Source organism: Lampris incognitus, chromosome 2 (assembly GCF_029633865.1).
Source record: "Lampris incognitus isolate fLamInc1 chromosome 2, fLamInc1.hap2, whole genome shotgun sequence".
Taxonomy (NCBI): Eukaryota; Metazoa; Chordata; class Actinopteri; order Lampriformes; family Lampridae; genus Lampris; species Lampris incognitus.
Window position 1 is genome coordinate 1,512,166 of NC_079212.1, and position 19,877 is coordinate 1,532,042.

Below are 19,877 nucleotides of genomic sequence, written 5' to 3' on the forward strand. Positions count from 1 at the left end.
GAGGACCAGCAGGATACAGCCGGCCATGTTCGTCCTGAGCTGTCTGGAGGACCAGCAGGATAAAGCCGGCCTTGTTCGTCCTGAGCTGTCTGGAGGACCAGCAGGATAAAGCCGGCCATGTTCGTTCTGAGCTGTCTGGGGGACCAGCAGGATAAAGCCGGCCGTGTTCGTCCTGAGCTGTCTGGGGGACCAGCAGCATAAAGCCGGCCATGTTCGTCCTGAGCTGTCTGGAGGACCAGCAGGATAAAGCCGGCCGTGTTCATCCTGAGCTGTCTGGGGGACCAGCAGGATAAAGCCGGCCATGTTCATCCTGAGCTGTCTGGGGGACCAGAAGGATAAAGCCGGCCTTGTTCATCCTGAGCTGTCTGGAGGACCAGCAGGATAAAGCCGGCCGTGTTCGTCCTGAGCTGTCTGGGGGACCAGAAGCATAAAGCCGGCCTTGTTCATCCTGAGCTGTCTGGAGGACCAGCAGGATAAAGCCGGCCGTGTTGTCCTGAGCTGTCTGGAGGACCAGCAGGATAAAGCCGGCCATGTTCGTCCTGAGCTGTCTGGAGGACCAGCAGGATAAAGCCGGCCGTGTTCGTCCTGAGCTGTCTGGAGGACCAGCAGCATAAAGCCGGCCGTGTTCGTCCTGAGCTGTCTGGAGGACCAGCAGGATAAAGCCGGCCGTGTTCGTCCTGAGCTGTCTGGGGGACCAGCAGGATAAAGCCAGCCATGTTCGTCCTGAGCTGTCTGGAGGACCAGCAGGATAAAGCCGGCCGTGTTCGTCCTGAGCTGTCTGGAGGACCAGCAGGATAAAGCCGGCCGTGTTCGTCCTGAGCTGTCTGGGGGACCAGCAGCATAAAGCCGGCCGTGTTCATCCTGAGCTGTCTGGAGGACCAGCAGCATAAAGCCGGCCGTGTTCATCCTGAGCTGTCTGGGGGACCAGCAGCATAAAGCCGGCCGTGTTCGTCCTGAGCTGTCTGGAGGACCAGCAGGATAAAGCCGGCCGTGTTGTCCTGAGCTGTCTGGAGGACCAGCAGGATAAAGGCACTGCTTATTTGTACATCAAATTATATTCATGATTGCAGTACGGATATGTACAACTTCTAAAACTTTTCCCAGAGACTACTGAAAACTTGTTGGAATCGTAACAATCTTGGTAAAACATTTTTAAAGTGCTTCACGATCATGAAAAGAAAATGCCCAAATGACAGATACACTAAAACATCTTCAACGTGGCTTTCGAAAGACAAGCTGGCTTTTAATGTATTCGTTACATTTATGGAAGACAGGCCAACAAAAACACTCGCCAACACTTCTCTTCATTGAAAATATCTAAAAAAGTGAATTGTACAACTGGACTCATGAAGAACACATCGTCCACACAACACAGGCAGGTCGTTATGAAAAAGAAGACATGATTATTGCAAATATGGGTCGACTGAGGAAAAGTAGACCACTTAAATGCTGCCGGATTTGTCCAAGTCTGCAAAGTGACATGAAAGTTGAGGCTGGATGTGAACTGTGAAGGAGAGTGGCGGCACTGTGTGCTAATGCCCGGCATCAGGAGACACGAGGGATAAACCAAGCCAGCAACTGCTGTGTGTTTGGCGTTTGCATCCCTGTGCTAACAAAGGAGATTTGGTGAACCAAGTCCACCTGCGATCTGCTCCTTTACTGAAATATTTTTCAGGTTCTTGAGTTCTTATAAATATAATATTGATGAAACATATCAATAAACTTGCAACGAAATCAGTGGAGTTGAAATGGGATCTGCTTAAATAGACGGGGATGTATGTATATGGTATATGTATGTATGTTAATTTTTAATAGTTAGTGCCCTCCTGGCTGTAAAAGTTTGCTCTCATATTGAACGAATGGATGGTGTGATAATAACAGCAGGCATTTAAACCCTTGTTTAGATCAGAATCAGATCAGAACCATGTTTATTGGGTACATGGAACGTGACTCCGGTTTCGTGGCTCTCTCAGTGTACTTAACACAGAATAGCAACATTACAACACAACAATCTTCACATATATACAAAAGGATTTTCATTTCATTGCACTCGGGACTTGTACTTGTGTGTACGTGACAAATAAAACTTTTGAATCTTGACTTGTACAGGTGAAATAAGAGGTGATAAAGTGCCGTGGTGCAGCAGAGATGGTGAAATAGATATTAGCAGGTTACTTACATACATGCCTGAGGTAGATGGAAATGACAGAGTGTACAAATACAGTACATCCATCCATTCCATCTAACCTGCTTATCTGAATTCGGGTCGCGGGATGCTGGATCCCATCCCAGTAGTCATTGGGCGGGAGACACCCTGGACAGGCCACCAGTCAATCACAGTATATAAAAAATGGTTGGAATTATTTGACAGTGGTAAGCGTTCATTTGAATGACAGCCCACAGAAAGAAACTTTTCATAACTGGTTTCAGATTATGGGAGGTGTACTGATGATGACATTTTCAGGGCTAACTGATTGACGGAAAGGATTCTCTTTCTTGGATATTCAATTTAAATCCAGGAAATTAACTAAAGGAGTTTAGAATGGAGCTGATGTGAGTAATGCTGGATGAAGGGTTACAGACATATAAAAGCAGATCATCAGCATAAAAGTTTTCAAAAGTTTCTGTTTTCAGGGAAATCGACAATGGATCAACAGAAATGATGAATATAAATGGAGTGGGTGGACGCCCTTATTGTATCCCACAGGAAAGGGAGAAGATTTCAGTGGCAGTTTCATTTGTTATAAATACTAAAATTAATACCGTTGTCAGCTGATTTAGTAGTAATGTCAAAAATAAAACTGCATATAGATTAAACATCCTATTACTATCCAACACAACATCCTGTCCAAGGGCAGGGTGTTGTGTTGCTGTAAATCCCACCGAGGCAAATTTGTAATTTGTGATATTTGGCTATACAAATAATATTGACTTGACTTGAGTTAACTTAAACTGACAGAAATCCATTGCACATGCCAAAGGACGGAGAGATAGAAGGAAGCAGTAAATTCATTGTTTTTGTGGAGCATACAGTGATAATCAGATTTCTTGATCGCGTGAAAACATTCATTTATCAATGTATTTATTAGACATTAATTTTCCACAGTAGTTTAAACTTGGTTGCTCCTTTTTAGGAAGGTTTAAATTGCCAAGAGTAAAGATAGATTTAAAAACTCCTTTATACCTTGTTCAGTTTCTTCACTCCATCGGTACAATACTGAATTCAGTTTGATGCCAAGCAGCACATTTGCTTTGCACCTTGCCATATGTGTTACATGTCAGTGTCCTACCTTGATGGTGGATTATTACTGTATTCTATCTCTTATGTTTTCTTTTAATGACTGTTGAGTGTGGAAGATGGGTGTTGTTTTATATGTTTGTATTAATTTCCGGTGGAAGACAAGTTTCGTTGGAAGGGATGATAAAAGTTGTGATGTAAAAATTGATACTTAATCTAAAAATAACTTCATAATAGGCTTTTTGTGTCTCTGTCTAATCTATTTTCATCTGTAATCATTATTTCCAGGATTTCTTTGATAAAACCTTTACATGTTTTGGATGATTTAATCATTGAACCAATAATGAAGTCAGATTGTACTGATCATGTGGATTCATCGCATCTGTGTATGTTGGGAGGGTCGACCACAGATGAACTGAATTGATGATTTGTGTTATTTTAAAATGGATTCATGTCAGCTGCATGTATATTTAATACAGTCTCTGCAGGGACTTGTATTTGATAATCGTCTTTTAAATGTCTCATACCAATCTTCCTTTGAACCAAAATGGAAGTTATCAGTGTATTCATAAGTTTATTGACACAGTTTCAACTTTGATTCTCTTAATAAGACGGAATTACTCTGTGGCTGCTCCGCCTATTTCCCCCTGTCTGTCTCTCTCTGTGTCTTGTCTGTCCATTCATCTGTCTGTCTGTCTGTCTGTCTGTCTGTCTGTCCATCAGTCCATATGTCTGTCTCTCCATCTGTCTGTCTGTCTGTCTGTGTCTGTCTGTCCATCCATCCATCCATCTGTCTGTCTCGCTGTCTGTCTGTCTGTCTGTCTGTCTGTCTGTCTGTCTCTTCTGACACTGTTACAGAAGGGGCACAACTAAGGCCTGTTAGCCTGTTCTGATCTTTACTCTCCTCCTAGCCTTTCTTTGACTGTGTGTGTGTGTGTGTGTGTGTGTGTGTGTGTGTGTGTGTGTGTGTGTGTGTGTGTGTGTGTGTGTGTGTGTGTGTGTGTGTGTGTGCTTTCACAGGGCTGAAGCAGGACAACCATAGATGGTCATGGAGTAAGGAGTTCTGAGCCTCCCTTCCAACCCAGACTGACTGTTCTCGCCTCAGCTGGGACTGGAAACTACAGTAGACAACTGACTCTGACTCGGAGTGGAGAGAGAGAGAGAGACAGAGAGGGAGACAGAGAGTGGGAGAGAGAAGGAGGGAGGGAGTAAAAGTCGAGTAGAACACCAAGCAAATGGAGAGCTGTGCTTCCATAATCTACAATGGCCTTTGATGGATAGAGACAGACAGACAGGCAGACAGGCAGACAGACAGAGGGAAAGGCAACAAAAGCAATTTTGTCTATCTTGCAACTTCAGGGACCATCATCAGAATTTAATAAGAAGTTGAAAAGGCACAGCGCTGCATCCAGTCTGTCTTCAGAGCAGAGGACAAGCGAGCGGGTGCTGGCTCCACCGTGAAGGCCAGATAGTTGTTTAACCCTTTCCTTACTGAGGTGTTATTTTTCTTTCCATGATATATTCTGTATGTCTAAATCTAAAGCCATAAACTGACACTGGGTAATCACTGTGAGTTCCTTCAAACACTGTTTCTAAATAGATAAATACACAATCCCAAATGATACTGCACACGTGTCTTTAGGATTTTCAGCTGAGGAGCTTGAATCCTCCATCAGACAACATCGGGAGCTATTCTAGACTTCTATTCTTATTCTTATATCCAGCTTTGTTTCTGGCACAGAGACGGATAGACCAGTCTCCCATGAACCTCCAGTACTTTCCATGGCCTGAAATCTAGCTGTCTTCACTGCACCCCACAGACCCCTCAACCCCCCTCCACCTCCAAGATGTCTGCTCCCACTCGCTCACTCCTCCGGACACAGCAGTGAGTGAGTGACCATCAGCTTTTAAACTCCTTTACCCAGAGTTGTAACTGTCACTGTGCCTTTGAGCGAGACGCAGAGCTGCTCGGACAACCTGGAAAATTCAGGATACGAGTGAGCCAGCAGCGCTTTTCCGACGAGCCCTGATTTCCTCCAGGACTCCAGCCTTTGCAAAAGGGTTTGAGCTGCTAACTCAAGATGGCCGCTGGCGTGGCAACATGGCTGCCATTTGCCCGGGCGGCGGCAGTGGGCTGGCTGCCGCTGGCCAAGAAGACGATGCCCAAACCGCCGGTGGACAAGTCATCCAGATCCGATGAGATCTTGTTTGTTAACGTCAGCGGGCTCAGGTTCCAGGTAGGTCCTGTCAGGGGTCAGAGGTCATTTTGCTTTCTGTCGTACTGGATTTTGAAGGCACAAGTCTTTGCCTCAGATGACGTGGTGTTGTTGGTTGAGATTTTTAAAAATGAATGATAACAGCAGCAAATCCAGTTGGTCTGATCTCCCAAAGCCTGTGCTATTCTAATTTATTCTGTTACTATCATCTTATCTTCCAGTCCAGAGACAAAACCTCATATCATCAAACACACTGTCTTCTGCAAACAGTAGAGAAGTCCTTCTCATATTCTAAAGTTATATTTACAACACTTTTGTTACATCTGTGTCTTTCTGGGCATCAAAGGTCACCTAACAATTGGAATAAAAAAATAGGAATTAAAACCATAGAAATAAACTAATAGACAGGAACACAGAAGAACATGAAGCATTTTGAAGTGATGTGTTGGAGAACAGTCAGTAAGAGAGGAGAACCAGGTGCTGTCGGCTCTGAGGAACAGTTGTAGTTTGAGTTTGGACCCCACTGACTCCATGAATTGGGTTTCTACTCTCTAGACATGGAAGAACACTTTGGACCGATACCCTGACACCCTGCTGGGCTCTTCAGAGAAGGAGTTTTTTTACAACGAGGACACTCAGGAGTATTTTTTTGACCGAGACCCGGAGATGTTTCGGCACATTCTGAACTTCTACCGCACAGGGAAACTCCACTACCCAAAACACGAGTGCATCCAGGCCTTCGATGAGGAGCTGGCCTTTTACGGCATTGTGCCCGAGATCATCGGAGACTGCTGCATGGAGGTAGAGACTCTTGTATTCTCATTATTCTTTTTCCCATTGTCCTTTCTTTTGTCAGGGGGCAGGGTCTGCAGGGGAATAGGTTCTTAATCCCGCTCCCACCTGCAAAACGGTTTTATATTGAAATTCTGTCTGCTCCCTTCCTGCAGAATCACTACGTCAGACAGATGCAGTGATTCTGCATTTCTTTTAATCCAGAGAAATGCAAATAGAATCATTTAACTGTTACCTTTAGAAGATGTCTTGATGCATGCTCAATAATCCAGGTACAAAAACCACAGAAAGTTGAATCAGTTCATCTGGACGCAACATTTATTGAGCGAGAAACGTTTTATCATCATCTAAAGTGAAGTGTTAGAAAATGTTAACTGAAAACACCATGTTGATGGAAATGTGTACTTGTCTTACACCATACGTTGTATTTCCAAAACTAGGCTGAACAGAAAGAAACCATTCCAGTGGCATCTCCATTAGTACACGGTTTGGCCAGTAATGGATCCAACCTGTGTTGATTTATGGATTTTCATCATAGTTTGATAAGCATGCTGACCACAGCCACGTCATTGCAGTGGGCGGTGCTTAATGATGTCGGTATTGGTTTCACATTTCCATCACATACGGTACAGTGATGTCACATCTGATATAGTCCATGGGCCAGAGCCCAAAATTTCCTATTTCGGTACACTCAAGGTGGCAAAACTTACTTATAATTTTTGAAAGGATCCATGTCTGTAGATGATATTTTGGTATGATAACCATTCCTGAGTGGCAGCTGTATCACAGTTATCAGCTCATGAAGTTAACCACCCGCTAAACTAAATTGCATTTTAGACGCTGGTGCATATCCTGGTTTAGCCTCATGGTCAGGACATTTTTCAATGTTCTATAATATTGTCTTTGGTATCATTTTAAAGGGGACCTTCTTAGCTTTCATTCAAGCCCTGTTGTGGATATTTCTCACAAATATAGAGGTCACTTGAGCTCTTCAACCCGTCAATAACACACATCTTTCTGCAATTTTCGCCTAAACTATATACTTTCTTTTAGCCCTGTGGCATCTAGGAATATCAGGGACACAAAACACAAAAACTGGAATACTCACAGGACTGTAAAGATTCAGGAAATGTATAATATACCCATACTATTTCATTGTGTGAGGTGATTGTGAACCTTAAATTAGAAGGGCATTATTACTAAGAAACTAACTAGACCAAAGCCAGTTAGTCCATGGGTCAGACCAGATATCGATATCACCCAAGGTGACACAACTTCACTGGTGCCATTTTATTTGGTACACTAACAGAAGTAAAATAATACATGATAACCTTTCCAAATGAGCAGCTATTTCATTTTTCTTCCAGGAAACCTGTTTCTGTGCCTCTCACGATTGTGTATTTGCCCAGATTTTTACAAATATAGCATTTCAACACCCCTGGTACTGATTAGCCTAGCTTAAACTCTGGGACAGTTCTTAGTTGGCCAACAACCAAGGATAACCAGTACTGTGTACTTCCATTCATTGTGCTAAGCTAGGCTAACGTGCAGCCAGATAGCTTTCTACTAAACACATATAGAGGAAACTGGTATCTATCTTCTTGTCTCACTCTGGAGAAGATTGTAAGCTAATTTCCCATAATGTTAGCATGTTCTTTTAATGTATATGTTAATATGATTAGTTAAAGTGGCTACGAGGAACTTTCATCTTGTGTTGATTTTAGCGGCCTCATGTGGACAAAATACAGCTGTTGCATAGCAACTAGGTAATGTATCTATTTGTGGCTATGTAAGATAAATAATGGTAATATGACGCTGGTGAAGCAAAGTAAACTTTGTTTTAGTAGTGTTCATACACCTAAGTTACATGTATTTGTTTGTATGTGGCAGGTGAAAACTGACTGAATATGGCCACTGGTGAACAAGCAAGTTTTTACCCAATACCAAAGCGCCCACGGGTGGAGTGCATTATCCACTGCTCTGATGATACAGATAAGCTGGTTTCACTACAAAGTGTCGACTCATGGAGAACTCTGCTCAGGGCAGCTCAGATACGAAATCATGCACCAGTTTTGAAACTGGCAAAAGACATTCCTGAGGGACAGATTCCAGCAATCTACTACCACAGAAAGTGTCGCAGTATCTTCACTATGAAGCAAATTCTTGATGGCCTCTTTGCAAAAGAAAAGAAAAGTTGTGTCTCTGCTGAAGAGAAACAATCTAAGAGAGTAGCTCGACATGCTCCAAGTACATCTAGGACTTATGATGCAGAGTGCATATTTTGTCAGAAAAACAGCAAATATTCCAAGAGACAGAATACGAGAGAAGTACTGGTGCAGTGTCGAGAACTGCGAGCTGATGCAAAGATCAGGAGTGCAGCCACAAAGAAAAGGGACAGCAGAATCCTTGCCATTGTGAGTAGAGACATTGTAGCAGCTGAAGGACACTACCACAGGTCATGCTGTAGACTTTACACCAAAGAAGAGGTTTCCAAAGGAGAGGTTGCCAGCAATGAAGATGATGATGCTGCAGCCCAGTATGAAGCTGCTGTGAATAAGGCATACAATGAGCTGTTCCTCTTCATCAGGATGGAGCTTTTTGGCAATCCTCAAGTGATGACAATGACTGATCTCTCTTCTAGACTGGTAGCTTCAATGAACTCCCAAGGCATTGCCCAAGTCAAGGAATCAACCAAGAAGCACATAAGGCGAAACCTGGAGAGTGAGTTTGCTGGAGCCTTGCAGATATTCCCTGATGAGAAAGGAAAATTCCTCCTCTATCCCGATAACTTGTCCATGAGGGAACTTGCCAAAGAAAATCAGTCTCTCAAAAGGGAGCTGCAGACCCTGAAAAGTGTCAGTGCACAAGATGTTATAGCCAAAGCAGCCATCAAACTGAGAGCAGGCATTAAAAGTCAAGATGTTCCTCAAACCTGGCTGCCTGAAGTCAAACCAGAAGCAGAATGTCCTACCATTCCAGAGTCGCTCATTATCTTCCTGTACTCTCTACTCACAGGCTCAAATGATCCTGATCATGCATCCCAGAGAGTGCAGTGCCTTCTGCAGTCATTTGGCCATGACATAGTATATGCAGTGACATGTGGAAATACCAAGCCTTCCAAGCACATTGTTCTGCCATTCAGTGTCAAATCGTTGACAGGAAATGTAGAGTTGATAAACATCCTCAACCGACTTGGTCACAGTGTGTCCTATTCACAGATGGAAGAGATCAACACTGCCCTGTGTCTCCAGAAATTCTCATCATCAGGGAGTGGCATTGCCCTTCCAGCTAACATCCATCCTGGCATATTCACAACTTTAGCCTGGGACAATATCGACCGTCTTGAAGAAACTGTCAGTGGTGAGGGAACATCTCACAGAGTCAATGGGATTGCTGTGCAAGCAAAGCCAGTCAACCCACTTCCTGTCCAACCCATGCCCACTGTTCCCAAAACAAAGAAGAGAAGCATTGATGGACCCCCACCAATGTTACCAACTTACAATGCTGGACAACGGGTAGGGCCACCACAAAGCAAAAAGTCAGATGCCGATACTGCAGCCAATACTAAGCTTGCCAGAGAGAAAAACCTTCTTTGGGTCCTAGCACGCATGTCACAACAAGAAGAACAGTCAGTCAGCAGCTGGACAGGCTTCAACATCCTGACTCAAGGAGAGATGACGGTCATCCCCGACGATATAGGCTATCTGCCTACCATCAATGCTCCAGCGACACAAATGTCTACTGTCAACGAGGTGCTTAACCAGTCACTGAGCATCATGCAGTGCTTAGGCCTGAGGAAGATTGTCTGTGTCTTTGACCAAGCCCTGTATGCGAAGGCTGTCGAGATCACATGGAAACACCATGACAAGTTCCATGATATCATCGTTAGGCTTGGGGTATTCCACACCATCTGCACACTGCTGGCAATAATAGGAAAGCGTTTCCAAGATGCTGGACTCAAAGACCTCTGCATTGAGTCTGGCATGATTGCAGAAGGCTCAATTGCTGGTGTTATGGATGGCCGCAAGTACAACAGGGCAGTGCGACTACACAAGCTCCTGTATGAGGCTCTCATGCGACTGACCTTGAATGGTTTCCTGTCCTGGTTGGAAGAAACTCACAGGAATGACATGGTTCACCTGAATGAGACACTAAAGACCATTGACAGCCTTGGGAAAGAAGTCTCACAACATGCTTTGAAGGAGGTCCTCGAGAACAGCTCTTGTACACGCATCATGGTTCTATTTGAAGTCTACCGTGAGTTCCTTAGAGGTGGAAACGGCAGCCTCTCGAACTTCTGGATGTCCTATTTGGACATGGTTGAAATCTTGTTGGGGCTCATCCGAGCATCCAGAGAGGGAGACTGGATGCTACACTTGGCTAGCATTCGAGCAATGATCCCATGGTGCGTTGCTTATGACAGGATGAATTATGCATGCTACCTCCCCTACTACTACGCCCAGATGTCTGAGCTGCCCATCACACACCCAGATGTGTACACAGAATTCATGGAAGGAGGCTTCTCAGTCCAACTGGGCTCCACCAATCCCTTTGGCCGAATCCCTGTTGACCAAGCTATAGAAGAAACGGTGAACAAAGACACCCAAACAGCTGGAGAGACAAAGGGATTCAGCTTGAAGCCAGGAGCTGTGACCAAATATTATCTCACAGCTGAGTATAGAAGCATGTACCTCAGACAGCTGAGAGACCTGACAGGTCAAGGCAGGTGCAAATGGTCTCATCCAGATCTACAGAGTCCAAGGATCAAGAGAGATGAAGCAGATGTCCAGTCTCTCATGGACCTTATGGAGAATAACTGGCTCAATCCTACGTCCCCTGATGAGATTGATTTGGTTAGCCTCTCCACTGGCAACATGGCTCCACCTGATGTGACCATAGATCTCTTGAGAAAGGAGAAGAGGCCTACCAAGCATTCCAGCAAACAAGGTTAGATGCAGACCCACCACCTGTGAAATTCCACGACAAGATGACCAAGCAAAGTCTGAAAACATTCTCCAATGTCAGCACAAAACAAGCTCATGGAAAGAAAGCACAGGATGTGGTTCTGAAGGCAGATAGAAACCTTTTCAGTCACATGATCCTGGTGGCTGAAAGCAGGAAGGTGAATCTGAAGGATGTCCTTGCCTACCCATTGGGCCCACTACCATGGGCTCTGGCAAATGCTGATGGGTCCTTATGAAAAACAAACAAGGCTGCACTTGCCAGAGAGCTTGAAAAGAATGTATCTCCTGCAGAAGACATCCCAATCCCATCTACTTCCATCATTTATGGGATGAGCCTGGTCCAAAAAATGAATGGCAACAACAAAACCTTTGCACAGGTGGCAGAGTCAGCCTTGACCCAGGTCCTCCATGAGGGAGCACAGAGTGGGAGGATTGATGTTGTTTTTGATGTCTATCACCAGACTTCGATCAAAGATGCTGAACGACTGAACCGGGGTGGAGACATCACTCTCCAGTACAAGAATCTTGCAGGGGGACACCACGTCCAGCAGTGGAGAAAATTTCTGTGCAGTTCCTCCAACAAGACCAGTCTCATCAAGTTTCTGGTGGAACAGTGGAAACTCCCACGATACAGAGCTATGCTGCATGGCAGGGTGTTGTACATGACCTGTGAGGAAACCTGCTACAAGTTGACAGAAGATGGGTGTGAGGAAGCAGCAGAACTGCACTCCACACATGAAGAAGCTGACACCCGTCTGCTCCTGCATGCATTGCATGCAGCAAATGCGGGCTCAAAGTCAGTTATCATCACAGCTGAGGACACTGATGTCATGGTGCTTTGTCTTGGCTTCCAGAAGGACATCACCTGTCCCATCTACCAGAAGTGTGGGACTCAGAACCGCACACGGTTTGTCGACATCACCAAACTGGCAAGTTCACTTGGAGACAGCATCTGTGACAGCCTAATTGGCTTACATGCCTTCACAGGCTGCAACACTGTCAGTGCATTCGCTGGTCGAGGGAAGCTGAATGCCCTGAAGATAGTGAGAAAGCACACTTCCTGCCAAGAGACTTTTAGTCAACTGGGACAGACATGGAATGTGTGTGATGAGCTGTTCCAGAAAATTGAGCAGTTCACCTGTCGGATGTATGTTGCTAATAGCAGCACTGCTGAGGTGAACAAACTGCGTTACCAGCTCTTCTGCACCAAAAGGGGAGAGGTTGAGTCCAGCCAGCTGCCACCATGTAGAGACTGTCTCTTTATGCATGTTCAACGAGCCAACTATCAGGCAGCAATATGGAAGTGCTGTCTGCAAGCTAACCCTGTGGTGCCAAGCCCTACTGAGTATGGATGGACAGATGATGAAGGCAAGCTGGCCATTTACTGGATGCGCTCCCCACCTGCACCAGATGTGGTCTTGGAAATGCTAACATGCAAGTGTGTGCATTCATGCAAAATGCCAAGCTGCATGTGCCTGTCAAATGGACTTCCATGCACAGACATGTGCAGGTTACAGACCTGCAGTAACCAAAAACAGCAGGATGGTCCAGAACTGGACTTTGAACTTGGGGAGTCAGATGATGAGAGAAACGAGCAGTTTGATGAATGACAGTGTGATGATTCTGATGGTATTACTGTGGTAGTAGTCTATTGATGCACAGGATGTTGATTCTGGACTTGGTTACCCAGAGCTTGATAACAATAATGTAACCATATTCACATATACCCATTACCCTACCCATTACCATTACATATACCCACTAATGATATGGGATTACATGTATCATTGACTAAGTATATGTAAATGTCAATGTTGTTTAAAATATTAAAATAGTTCATTACCTCACTATGGTATTCCTTTTTATCATGTATTTTGATTGTGTATTTAAACAAATGTATAGAGACCAGTTTGTGACCTAACTGGCTTTGGTCTAGTTCTCATTTAAGGCTCACAATCACCTCACACAATGAAATAGTATGGGTATATTATACATTTCCTGAATCTTTACAGTCCTGTGAGTATTCCAGTTTTTGTGTTTTGTGTCCCTGATATTCCTAGATGCCACAGGGCTAAAAGAAAGTATATAGTTTAGGCGAAAATTGCAGAAAGATGTGTGTTATTGACGGGTTGAAGAGCTCAAGTGACCTCTATATTTGTGAGAAATATCCACAACAGGGCTTGAATGAAAGCTAAGAAGGTCCCCTTTAAAATGATACCAAAGACAATATTATAGAACATTGAAAAATGTCCTGACCATGAGGCTAAACCAGGATGTGCACCAGCGTCTAAAATGCAATTTAGTTTAGCGGGTGGTTAACTTCATGAGCTGATAACTGTGATACAGCTGCCACTCAGGAATGGTAATCATACCAAAATATCATCTACAGACATGGATCCTTTCAAAAATTATAAGTAAGTTTTGCCACCTTGAGTGTACCGAAATATCGTCTGGCCCATGGACTAATACAGTGTTGCTGTCCTACAATGGCATTATGACATTCTGCACTGATCCTACAGTACATACTGACATCACAACCAGCAGCCGCTTGTCTTTTTCCACCAGAAAATTAAACAAAACCAACATGTCTGAATCCGTGTAGCCATCAGTGGGGGAGATGTGTCACATGCATTATGTCATAGATAGATGCTGTTGCATCATGGCGTCATTTGTTGTAGAAATTGTAGGACTTCTGGTCCTGATTTCAGCTCCAATATTTATGGAAACCCAAACCATAACCACGAACAGGACTCTTCACCAGCAAGGCGCGGCATGTGGGGGCCTGATCAAACCGTAACCATGAACAGAACTCTTCACCAGCAAGGCGCGGCATGTGGGGGCCTGGTTATGGCCTCAGCAAGATACTGGAACAAGGCAACAGTGGTCAGAAAAAAGACTGACCAGTATTAGAAAGAACCCCTTGAGAAGTACAATCTCCTTTTCAAAGGGGGTCCTCAACAACCATAATAGATATAAGCACAATTAGACTAAACATTTAATAAAAAACAAAAGTAATAACAAGATAATTAAATGATACCAAATGTGACAAAAACAAACAATAAATATCAAATAATAAGACATACAAAATCAGAAGATCCAACTCCATGCAGAGCATGAGAATAGATCATTCATTCATAGATTATAAAGAGTATTGAAGTCAGTGATAGCATTAAGTTGTAAAGTTCTAAAATGTAGTCATGGGGGTGTTATTATGGACATGTACAACTGATCCTATCAGAATAAGAATGAGCGTTTTTGAACAAATGGAAAGATGATATGGATCGAATATTTAGAGGTCGATTATTCCAATCAGAAGGTGCTTTAAACATAAAGGCTGTCTGAGCGATTGACTTGAGACTTCAGGGAGAGAAGAAAGAGCTGTACAGAGGGTTTCAACCCATAATCAGAGGAGAAAGGTACCATAAACTCTTTTAAATAGTGAGGGTAATTGAAATGTATATGTTTAAAAAGACACTGCAACCAATGTCGCTGTCTTCTTATGATAGGAGAGGGCCATTTAAGAGTTTCACACATTGTACAGTTATGAGTTATGAAAGGACAGCCAAGAACAAATCTGCATAGTCGACTATAAACTATATTGAGAGGAAGAGAGGATTAGTTTTGGGTATACAACATCAGCATAATCCAGTACTGGTAAGATGAGTTGTAACACAAGGTTTTCTGAGTTGTTAAAGACCACTAAAACCAAGATTAATTTTCCTCACATTATAATTAATATGGCATTTAGATGGAGGTTCAGAGTCTAGGCAGAGGCCTAGGTGTTTGTTGTCTTCAACACTTTGCAGTAGCCTACCATTAAAACAGGCAAAAACACATTAATACGCTTTACTTTTGGATTTATTGCCTTGGTGAGTCCCAAAAATCATAGAGTGAGATTTGGTTTTAATGAGTAGTAATGTATTAGCTGCAAGCCAGTGTTGTAGGATATTAAAATCTGAATGTAAAGTCAAGCTAAATCATTAATAAATTAGTTTTAGATGTGTATATTATCGTATCTTCTGCATAGAGCTGAACACAAATTCAGAACAAATGGAGAAGAGGTCATTAATGATAATGGAAAAAAGAAGTGGACCAAAGGTTGAGCCTTGAGGCATGCCTCGTTGTACTAATGTATCAGATTTGTTTCCTTGTATGACAACACGTTGTTTTCTGTTATGAAGATAGCTGTTGAACCAAAGTAAAGCGTTACGCAACAGACCAACAGAGTTTATGTAAAAGAGGGTTGTAGTAGACCGGATCGAAAGCCTTGGTCAAATCAATGAAAACTGCACCTGTTAACATACCTTCATTAGATGCCGAAAAAAATATTGTTTAAGTTTTAACAAAACAGTAGTTGTGGAATGATTTGATGGAAAGCCAGATTGTAAAGGTAATAAGATATTGTACTTATTGCGATAATATGGCGATTGATCATCAATTAGTTTTTAAAATAATTTTGTCAGTAAAACAAATGATTGAAATTAGTCTGTAGTTACTGAGTTCAAGTGCATCGCCCCCTCTGTGCACAGAAATGATACATGAACATTTCCATATGGCAGGTATTTCACAAGTAGATAAAGACATGTTAAAAAGATCACAAAGAGGGTGCATGAGAACGTGGGATGATAATTTAAGAAATTTGTTTTCAATACAATCCAACCCAGGACCACTGCTCACTTCTAGGTTATTCTTCTGAAAGAGAGTAACACCTTGTATTGAATAACACTTGATCAGATATGGATGCTTTAGGTTTTCTGACGGACAAAGTATTCAGATGTATTTTCAAGCCCAATAATCATACCAAATTTGCATGTATTACATTAAGTTTTTCATCCTACGATCATGATACTGACCATTCTCATTATGACACTTTCACACGTGGGCATCATCTCAACGCTCGTCGTTGCAACGCTCCACAATATTTGTAATTTGATGCATGTCTGTGAAATAAGATAGGCTATATGCTAACAAATGATTGACATATGCACTCACCTCCCACACACATACTCCCTGTACCTGACTGGACAAACGCTCCACTCACTAGGGTGTCTTTGGTTTTTTGCTTCCAGTTTTCAAACATGGTCACTGTTCAGAATTGTTGTCAATTTCTAGTAAACTATCTGCCAAACAATTTTCTGAATGAGTTAAAGCATAAAAGAGGCCAGGTCTTTGCTGAATGTTGCTTCATTTTAGATCTACAACGCCGAGTTTAATTGAAATCGCATGACGTGTCGGACATATCTAATTTGTACATTGTGAAGCTGTATTCCGCTTTGCACCACTGATACAACAGACCACTTCTGGAAAGTCAACACAATGCTACCCAGCATGCATTGCACATGCCTGCGTATAAAATGAAGGGAAGTGTGGAAATGATGCCCCCATTTGAGCTTACCATTAAATTAAAAACGTTGCATGCTGGTAACAGGACCTGCAGGAACCTGTGGCATCACTGTTTTGCTCAAAGACACTGCGGCTTTTCTGGTGTTGGTTCACATGAGACCTTCAGATGACGAATGGTTTCCTGATTGGCTTAGGCACGGACCTGCACATCAACATTTATAATTCAAAACCAGTTTCCTCTTCTCGTGGACTCAAGTCTTCTAAATCTTTTCCATCGTATGTGATCGCTCTGTGGTCACAGTGCTGTCCTTTGACCTCCTCCACGTCAACACTTCATCTGACATGCTCCGTTCAGCAATATGAAACGAGAAAAAAACCAATCCTATGTTTTTCCTCAGCTTTTATCGCTCACATTTCTTTGACTGTCACTTGTCATCCCTCATCATCCTATTTGTCTGTCACCTCTCTATCATCCCCTCTATCACCTATCAGTCATCCCTCATCATCCTATCTATCACTTCTCTGTCATCCCTCATCATCCTCTCTGGCACTTCTCATCCCTCATCATCCTATCTCTCCATCACTTCTCTATCATCCCTCATTGTTCTATCTCTCTATCACGTCTCTATCCTCCCTCATAATCGTATCTCTCTATCGCTTCTCTATCATCCCTCATAATCGTATCTCTCTGTCACTTCTCTATCATCCCTCATCATCCGCTCTGTCACTTCTCATCCCTAATCATCCTATCTCTCTGTCACTCTCATTCCTCATCATACTATCTCTGTTACTTCTCTATCATCCCTCATCATCCTATCTCTCTGTCACTTCTCATTCCTCATCATCCTGTCTCTGTTACTTCTCTATTATCTCTGCTCTTTGTATTTGTTCTATCTTTTATCCGGATGCTGTGACCTTTGACCTTCAGTTATTCTGTGTAACATGGATCATCTGGGAATTCCAAGATGATCTGAAGAACGTCAGATCATCTTGATAGCATAAACATTAGAAATATTGTGTATTCATCACATATCACTCCCTTCATGTGTTTGGCTGTGAGGATGCAGGGGTCATGTTTTCATTCTGGTATTAAACTATCTTAAAATGTTGGAATGAGACACAGCCACAGAAAGAGGATGTGGAGTTAACAGATCATCGGAATAATTATTACGATTAAGTGTAAATATTAAAGAAATCAAATTAAATTAAATTAATGTGTGGGCCCTGTGATGGCCTGGCGGCCCGTCCAGGGTGTCTCCCTGCCTGCTGCCCAGTGACTGCCGGGATAGGCTCCAGCATCCCCGCCACCCTGAGAGCAGGATAAGTAGTTTGGATAATGGATGGATGGATGTTGGAAAGTAAAGGGGGTTGATGAACGACTCAAATCCCTTCATCAAACCCAAAATTCTCAAGTCCAACTGGACCAAGAAATAGACAGACCCTTCCAGTTCAGTGCTCCCAGACGTTACTGTCCTCCGTGCAGGTCATCTCACCAAGAGACAAATCAGCTCCCAGAATACATTTTCATTGTATTCACGGACACAAGTTGACGGCTAAATCTCATGAATGAGAAATGAACAGAAGGTTTTTGATCCTTTATTTAATTCATGAAACTGTTCCTGGTGGCTTCCTCACCTGTAGGGTTTAACAAGGTATAATTCATGATGTGGACTTGGTGAACAGTCCAGTGAAGCCTGGTTATATGAATCATGAGCCGGCTCCTCCGTGGTTCTGTCTGGACTGTGTTTGGCTTTGTGCCAGATAAGTGGCTCTTCGCCGCTTTATGGTCGTCACAGAGCCGTCTCTATCACTGCAGTTCAGTTTCCTTCCTGTAGAGGTAGGAGACTAAACTGAACCTGTCCTCCAACAGCTAGATGACTGGTCTTGCATTTTCTCCTTTTCTCTCTCGTCCTGTCTTTCTGCTTCTGCGTGGAGGAATACCGGGACAGGAAAAAGGAGAATCAGGAGCGTCTGGCGGAGGACACGGAGGCCAGTGAGGCGACGGATGCCCCCCTACCTCCCAACAGCACCTCCCGAGAGCGTCTGTGGCGGGCGTTTGAAAACCCTCACACCTCCACCATGGCCCTGGTCTTCTACTACGTCACCGGCTTCTTCATCGCCGTCTCCGTCATCGCCAATGTGGTGGAGACGGTCCCCTGCCGGCCGCCGAAAGGCAGCGTCAAAGACCTGCCCTGCGGCGAGAAATACTCGCTGGCGTTCTTCTGCATGGACACGGCCTGCGTGCTTATCTTCACCTTCGAGTATCTGATGCGCCTGTTCGCTGCGCCCAGCCGCTGTAAGTTCATGCGCTCGGTGATGTCGGTCATCGACGTGGTCGCCATCATGCCCTACTACATCGGCCTGGTCATGCCCGAGAACGAGGACGTGAGCGGCGCCTTCGTCACCCTCCGTGTGTTCCGGGTCTTCCGCATCTTCAAGTTCTCGCGCCACTCACAGGGCCTGAGGATTCTGGGATACACGCTGAAGAGCTGCGCCTCGGAGCTGGGCTTCCTCCTCTTCTCCCTCACCATGGCCATCATCATCTTCGCCACCGTCATGTTCTATGCCGAGAAGGGGACCAAGGGCTCCAGCTTCACCTCCATCCCAGCCTCCTTCTGGTACACCATCGTCACCATGACAACACTGGGGTGAGTGGACATGTAACATTCCGTGTGTGTGAGTGTGTGTGTGTGTGTGTGTGAGAGAGGGAGAGAGAGGGACATCAGGGCTGGGTTGTCCACACTGTGCTGTTTATTTATCTTCTCACCACTTGTTGCTGATGAGGGGTGCTGTCCTGTGGTCATAGCCGTGCTGTTCTGTGGTCATAGCCACGCTGTCCTGTGGTCATAGTCGTGCTGTTCTGTGGTCATAGCCGCGCTGTCCTGTGGTCATAGTCGTGCTGTTCTGTGGTCATAGCCGTGCTGTCCTGTGGTCATAGCCGTGCTATTCTGTGGTCATAGCCGTGCTGTTCTGTGGTCATAGCCGCGCTGTTCTGTGGTCATAGCTGCGCTGATTGTGGTCATAGCCACGCTGTCCTGTGGTCATAGCCGCGCTGTTCTGTGGTCATAGCCGTGCTGTTCTGTGGTCATAGCCGTGCTGTTCTGTGGTCATAGCCGTGCTGTTCTGTGGTCATAGCCGCGCTGTCCTGTGGTCATAGTCGTGCTGTTCTGTGGTCATAGCCGTGCTGTCCTGTGGTCATAGCCGTGCTGTCCTGTGGTCATAGTCGTGCTGTTCTGTGGTCATAGTCGTGCTGTTCTGTGGTCATAGCCACGCTGTCCTGTGGTCATAGTCGTGCTGTTCTGTGGTCATAGCCACGCTGTCCTG

At 44.2% G+C, this 19,877-nt stretch overlaps 1 protein-coding gene across 1 annotated transcript; it reads left to right on the plus strand.

Moving 5' to 3' along the window:
* Nucleotides 1–5,319: 5,319 nt before the first annotated feature.
* On the plus strand, nucleotides 5,320–19,205 carry kcnd1 (potassium voltage-gated channel, Shal-related subfamily, member 1). The gene is made up of 3 exons (XM_056275006.1): nucleotides 5,320–5,475; nucleotides 6,010–6,255; nucleotides 18,489–19,205. The coding sequence occupies exons 1-3, from the start codon at nucleotides 5,320–5,322 to the stop codon at nucleotides 19,203–19,205; spliced, it is 1,119 nt and encodes a 372-aa protein (XP_056130981.1).
* The last annotated feature ends 672 nt before the right edge of the window (nucleotides 19,206–19,877 follow it).

Coding starts and splice junctions, on each gene's coding strand:
- kcnd1 (XM_056275006.1), top strand. CDS start 5,320: ATGGCCGCTGGCGTGGCAACATGGCTGCCATTTGCCCGGGCGGCGGCA. Junction 5,476..6,009: donor TCAGCGGGCTCAGGTTCCAG/GTAGGTCCTGTC, acceptor TCTACTCTCTAG/ACATGGAAGAACACTTTGGA. Junction 6,256..18,488: donor TCGGAGACTGCTGCATGGAG/GTAGAGACTCTT, acceptor TTCTGCGTGGAG/GAATACCGGGACAGGAAAAA.